Here is a 6,832-nt window from a genome sequence, read left to right as displayed (position 1 = left end):
GTATAACCGATCAAATCTATAGGACGCGTATTCACCCCTTCAAATAATATATATTCACATACAAATCCCTATTTCATATAGTTCGTATATCCTGTAACATTTCTGCCACAACGGTACGGGTATTAGCTTCAGCTAATGCATGTTCAATGCCATACATATCATCAGCAATAGTAACAACACTGTTTTAGTAATTATAATAAATACGCAATCTTTATTAAGGCATAATTGCAGTATGGACAATCACTGTATCAGCCGCAGCAATTTCGTCAGCGGCATTTTACTTTTCGTTCCATTTTTGGGTTTATTCTCGAGGATGATTTTGCATGATTTTTTCTGAAACACTAACAAGGCCAGATCACTAATGTTACGAATGGCCTGATTGCTGGCCTATGGCAGAACACTATCTGTGATCTGGTATTCGGTCACGACACCTTCGGTGTCGTATACCTTCGATAGGTGCAGATAGTTCAAAATCTGTTGACCCGGCAGACAGTAGGGGGTAAACGACTGGGCTGCCCACAACGATAGCGGTCTATTGCGTTAGTGCGCGAAGAGCAACGGCTACTTGGCGTAGTTTTACGCTTCGTAAGGAGTGCGCTTCATGATGCGCCGGAATAAAGGAAAGTGCTGTTGGAGAAGATGACGTCGCAAACATATGTCAGCCGTAATGAACTGACGAAAGAAGGATTTCAGATAAAAAGCCATCTAGCGCTGGCCAGGGGACAGCATTTGTTCTTAATTCGATGTTCAAAAACGGTGCAGATTTACAACTGTTGTCGCTACGACCGCCATTTCTCAAAGATGGTATGTATGCGTTTGAGTTTAAAGAAGGCTAAGTTTGTAAAGTTTAAATGTTTGCGAGGACAACAAGCCAGCACTGATGTGGTCGCGGAGAAACTTTCTCTACTGTTCAGGTGGCGTTTGATCTACTGATTAATGAGTTGTTGCTGGATCGAAAGGTGTGCCATAAAACATAAACCTTCAACGATATGGTATTACTTTATGTGTGAGACTTCAAAGAGTTCAAAAACCACGAACGATTCGACTTGGATAACTTTAGACAATCGCCATTGATACACCATGAATACACGATCTGCCTTTTTTCTTAGTCTTGGAAAGCTAACGTTTTTAGCTGGCGGATGACGTTAAATTATGATGAACAGTGATGACTCGGCTCCTGACTCTCGGCATTCGCTATGCAACATTGACACAAATTGTTCAAAGAATGAACATTCGACATTTTGTCATTTGTACATGCCATACGAATGAACTTTTGCAAAGGTTACATCTATATTTAAAGTGAGAGTTTTATTATTGCAGTTTAACGCTGACATAATAAAAATAGCTGCGTTTTTAATTGAGCACCTTAACTTCCATATTCAATAGGAAAAACAGCATGTTAGACAGCATATATAGACGAATCGGCTAAATTTTTCTAACAGCAAAAACACAATAAACTAACGATTCCAGCATGCCATTACCGCAGTCATCTGTACCGTGGTGAGTGTGACTTTAGCGACTCCGCCTAATTATGGAGGTTATCGCGGTGGGGGTCCCGGCAATAGTGAGGAAAACTACGGACCCCCCCAACCCTACGAGTTCAGCTACAACGCCGAGGATGCCGAAAGCTCACATGGACACAGCCAAAACTTCGATGGCACCACTGTTCGTGGACACTACATGATCCAGATGGCTGATGGAACCATGCGTAGGGTGGAGTATCACGCCGATGAAAGTGGTTTTCACGCGAAAGTTGTTACGAATGAGCTTGGCACCGAATCGGGAAACCCGGCCGACGTCATCTTCGAATCGTCGGCTCTTACTGGCGAAGAGGCCGCGCGCCAATATGCCCCTGAAGCAGGTGGCAAACGTAGAAAGGCTGCTGGTGGCGATAGCGGTAGCTGGAATTAAGCATCCGTTACGACCTACCTGTCGTTACAAGTAATGCGATGGCAATAACGTTGCGTAAACAACTGCCATGTCAGGCGCGCACTCATTATTACAGTGTACAATAGTCTTCCCTGTCTTTGAGTTTGCCCCTGTTACCTTGCAGTTGTCATGGTGCATTATTTATTGGTGAGGCATCATTCGCTTTACAAACGTCGGATCTTTTCTTTCGATACTGCGACCTACTACCCTACGTTCAGTGTATACACAACGTCATATGGCGTTAGTTTCTAACTCTAGTCTTATATAATAGAGTTCTAATATCATCAGACGTATGCGCGGGAAAGGTGGCTGCGTATTTATTTTAATAGTCCTTAAATGGGTGGCCTAATGCTAGAATTCGTCCAGGCAGAAACATGTGGCAGGTTTATAGCTATTTAGGTTAGCAAAACGGCTGTTTACCGCATTGCCTTACGTTTGTAAGTTTGAAGCTGTAATAATGTAATAGCGAAGAAGAATAAACTCACAGGTACGTAGAGTTATGTTTGGGTTGTTTTATGTTGACAGGTCTATGAAAGTTGTTTGCGGAGCTCCTAGCAGACCAATTTCCCTTTTTCCTGAGGAGCTTTATTAAGAGGGAGACATTACTTTAGATTTCAATTGGCCATTGCTGAAGCTGTGGCGCTCGAGTCGATATCCAAGCAAAATGTTCATAATGTTGACCTACGTCTAAAATAGTTGAATGGTAAAACCATATGTGTATATATTAGTGCTTAATTTACTTAATGAGGAGATATTACCTATAGGGTATAAAAATCATCTGTTTTTCGAGTCTATGGCAATACAAACTAGTCGAAATATTCAACAAGGGTGACTAACGATAATTAACAGCGCATCATTCGATCAGAGGCTCCTACCTGAAAACTGCACTTCACCAAAGATCTGTGGAGGATCGGCATGGACTTACGTAGGAACTCAATGATTCTTTCTGTTTGTATGCATTTTCAAAAATTATCTATTCTGACCTATCTGATTAAATCAAGACAAAGTTGATTTATCTTGTTACTAAAATCTGCTTGATTGTTTATTCACGCGCTGGATGTCTACATCAATTTAAACAATCCACCATGAGTTAAGATTCGAGGAAGTAATACGTAACACCTAATTATAGTTTGCAATCGCCTTACTATAATTATGAATCTCACTTACAAACAAGCTAGAATTTTCAACAAAAATCAATAGACTCTGCTAGGCTAGAAAATTTTACCTTTAACATTTGTAATAAGTCACCGACTCATAAGCGTTAATCCATAGATTTTAACGGTCTCCTCAATCGTTCATATATCCGACACAATCTGCTTTAGGAAAAGTTACAATGCACTCTAAATTAGAGCTTAGAAAACCTAAAAACCTACTGGCCAATGAAAGCGCGGTGAGTTATGCGTTCGCTTGCTAAACTAGAAAACACGTGATGGCTTAGGTCTCAATTAAGGCGTAAAAACAAATCGTTGCGTGCTAGAAGCCAGCCGTCTGAAGTAACCTCTAACGGTTTAAGTAGCGAACATAAAAACGAAATACAGCGTAAAGATCTACGATGCCGGAAATGGAGGGCTAGGCATACTTACAACACCTAGATAATTAAGGTAGTGCGCATGTACGAGGGTATATAAGTAATACGGTAAAATTGTGGTTTACTTTATGGGCTGAATAGTAGAATTGTATTTGGATAGTTTTCTAGAACTAAAGCCAAGACAACATATTTTCAAAAGGGGCGTTAATATTAAGCGATTATGTATTATTGATCACGTTCTTGTAAATGATCACTAGCTAACAAAGACACGTTAACTTGTTGCCAAGTCTACGTATAAGCCCTGCAATCATGATTCCCTTAAAAATACTACTGTGTTCTTATAACTTCCATATAATTACAGTAAACAGGTGAGAAGCAAACGTCAAAAATATATCCTTGAATATAATTTTAGGGATAGCAATACAGACGACAACGTCGTCACTCAATATTGTTTCGTAGATCCTCATAATAGATCTGTTCTTTTGTAGGAAGCATATGAAAGCCCAGACGGGGATCAATCAGACATCGATCACTTCATCTACTGTTAGTATAGAGTTCGCAAGCTTAAAACAAGCAACCAGAATACTTGGTGTTGACTAGGCCTATTTGTCAAGCACTTTGGTAATGATACATTCGCTAATACGCTGGCCTCCACCAGCCGTTGCCTCTTTAGCTAGGTTATATCGTAAGCCATGCCGTCACCTAACGCCTTTTCCAATCTAACGAATGCTTTCACTGTTATCTTTCATTATCTATAGAGTATATTTGTGTAAAGACAGCGGCGTGTGCCATGCTTACACGAACGTCGACTTTCGTGTTGACACGAAAAGCATTGCAAAAACGAAATTTTCCATTACCAGTTTGACAGGTTACTGATTGCTGCTTTACACATAGAAGTTGATTTTGTCCTTAAAATTTCACAGACCTCACGTTTATGCATGCTCATGTTCAGATGTTTATACGTTTGATCATGCAAAAGGCTGATCTTTCTGCTCGATTCGAGAGACTTCATTTTGTGGCCTCACTCCTTTGTTCGAAGCGATTCTGTGCGCCGCAAGATAAACTACATTCATTACGCATTTGGTATAGAGCAGTAGACACAAGCAGTACGGTTCTCAGCGATGTCTCTAAGGGCATCACTGTAACTCTGACAACTCAATCGACAGAGATAATCAGTCCATTAACGCATCCATATTAAAAGAGTTCGTCCGCGGAATCTGCAGAGCTAGTAGCAGGTTACAATGTACCACAAGCCCCTAAGTTTTCTTACACTTGGCTATATGAGCGTCTCCATGCTGATCTCAAGCTAAACTATTTGCTTTAAACCATCGACGCGGTGCTCATCTGAAACCATCGTTAACTCTAATAAACTTGTACTCAGTGCAATCTGGAACATCTGCCTGATGCTCTTGTCCTATTCTACCATTTTCTATGCATCTTCGGCGAGTGAAGGACCATTCTTCGTCCTTCGAACACTGCCGAAATTATTATCCATATGGAATGCAGCGAAAAATCAAACACAGCGGCGGTGTAGTCAAGGTAACCTCGCCAACCCATTAATGTTCTTCCCTACTGCATCCTTCCCTAGACAACTTGACAAATTGCCAGCAACCCATCTGAGCGATATCTCAGCGTTGAGAAACGTTCCTGCATGACACTTCATTCACTTCGGGGGGTCCGCAGATCATTCGCGACCATTAGCGAGCCCGTTTTCAAAGCGCACGTATCCTGATGTTCAGCACGAATAGCGCAACGGCAGAGACGAAATAAGAGGTCGCGAGAATCTATACTATAGGTTTGGAGCGTTCATCAACTCTTTGGGCGCTAATCATCCAACATGGATTGGAACGTGCGATGACCTTGACTTAGTGAGCTTCAAGTAGGGGGATATATTAGTTGTTATTTTATCATTATTATTATAGGACGTATATATCGCCTGGTCCTTTAAAATATGCGTACGTGTTGCCAGTGCAAAACCCAGGGTTGAAGTTTAGTACGCTCTTCATTTATGTTCATTCACTTCGAAGTCTCCGAGAGCTCGAATGCTTGCGAAGTCGACCAAGGCGTTAGGAGAACACCACTTCTCATAATACGTGACAAATTAGCTTTCTCTCTCTCTCTCTCTCCCTCTCTCTCTCACTTTCTTTCCCATATATCTGCTGATCACTTAGAAAAATCCTTTTGGAAAGATACGCTAGTATACTCTTATGGGTCCTATTCTACAGCTGCTGCAGGGCTGAAATACAGAGAGTTTTTTTCGCTTTTTATTAATAATTTAAAATGGAAAGTTAACTGTAGTGTGTTTTTTACGAAAAAAAGAAGAAGTCTGTTATACTTTCAGTGACATCGTGAGGCAAATGCAGGGCATGCGAAATTGGCAAATAGCATAGACACCTGATACGATGATAGAAGCATCTCGTCAAATATATATCATAAATGTCTTATATGTAGAAAAAGCTAGAGAATGAATCCACGTAACACATTTCTATCGGAACAGCGATATCTGCTTTAGTATTCCAGGAAAATTAACCATGGGCACGATACACTTCGATGATGGCAAAGACTCTACCTAGGACACCGGTTCTACTTTGTTCGCCCTATTTTTTTATATGTCTAAAGATGCGCTGGCTGCATAATGTTACCGACCTTTGTCACCTTGTTAGCTATGTAGTAATTTTACGTTGGAGGAAAAAAAAAACACGTTTTTAAATCATTGCCACTGCCTATTGCCTTACTTCTAATCTCAAGTGTTAGCGTCACCGTTGGTTGATATACATATGTCAATTTAGATACACACATACGGATTCTGTATATAGGCGATTATCATCCAATGGATTCCTTCGGTCGTCGTCGAATGCTGTGTCTCCTTTTGCCAGTGTGCGTTTCAGCAGAAATTCCACGAGCATTCAATGACTGTAAAATGATTCAGAACGTCTCGAACAATAAACAACGGTAGATCGACGGGAACACTTGACTCTTTCGTCTGTCGTCGACTGAACAACAATTGCATCTAATGGAATTCTCATTAAGTGTTTGGGTTTTGATCGCTAGCCATCGGGGTTCAAAGGAATCGTAGGGAAGGCGAAGTGAGGTTGCAGCCATAACGGGAAATGCCGACGGAGATAAAAAGAAAACTTCGCTTTGGAAAAGATGGAGATAATGACATCGTATGACGAAATATCTATTTTCTCCTATGGCTGCTGCCTTGAATGATTTTTTTTGTGTCTGCAGGTAGAAATGGGACCAGAAGGAAGGCCGGGAGCACAGACAACCATTCAGTGGCGTTCTATTAGCAGAGAGCCGTTATGGGGCATACAGAACATTCGAGAGTAACACAGCTAATGTATAAGGCGAGCGATTGGTGGGCTACAGATG

General features: G+C 41.1%; 1 protein-coding gene across 1 annotated transcript; it reads left to right on the top strand.

Moving 5' to 3' along the window:
- Window positions 1-607: 607 nt before the first annotated feature.
- Window positions 608-2,429, top strand: LOC111244381 (uncharacterized). The gene is made up of 2 exons (XM_086980621.1): window positions 608-804; window positions 1,471-2,429. Exons 1-2 carry the CDS (start codon window positions 640-642, stop codon window positions 1,909-1,911), a joined length of 606 nt encoding a protein of 201 aa, XP_086836747.1. The 5' UTR covers window positions 608-639; the 3' UTR covers window positions 1,912-2,429.
- Window positions 2,430-6,832: the final 4,403 nt, after the last annotated feature.

The sequence above is a fragment of the Varroa destructor genome, unplaced genomic scaffold, assembly GCF_002443255.2.
Source record: "Varroa destructor unplaced genomic scaffold, Vdes_3.0 BEIS01000002.1, whole genome shotgun sequence".
NCBI lineage: Eukaryota > Metazoa > Arthropoda > Arachnida > Mesostigmata > Varroidae > Varroa > Varroa destructor.
The sequence above is the reverse complement of the archived record's forward strand: the minus strand, read 5'-3'. Positions and strand labels throughout refer to the sequence as shown.

What these genes read in the sequence shown, in the direction of transcription:
- LOC111244381 (XM_086980621.1), top strand. Translation starts at nt 640, where the DNA reads ATGACGTCGCAAACATATGTCAGCCGTAATGAACTGACGAAAGAAGGA. An exon ending in ACCGCCATTTCTCAAAGATG is followed by an intron (nt 805 to 1,470) that starts GTATGTATGCGT and finishes TAACGATTCCAG; the next exon opens with CATGCCATTACCGCAGTCAT.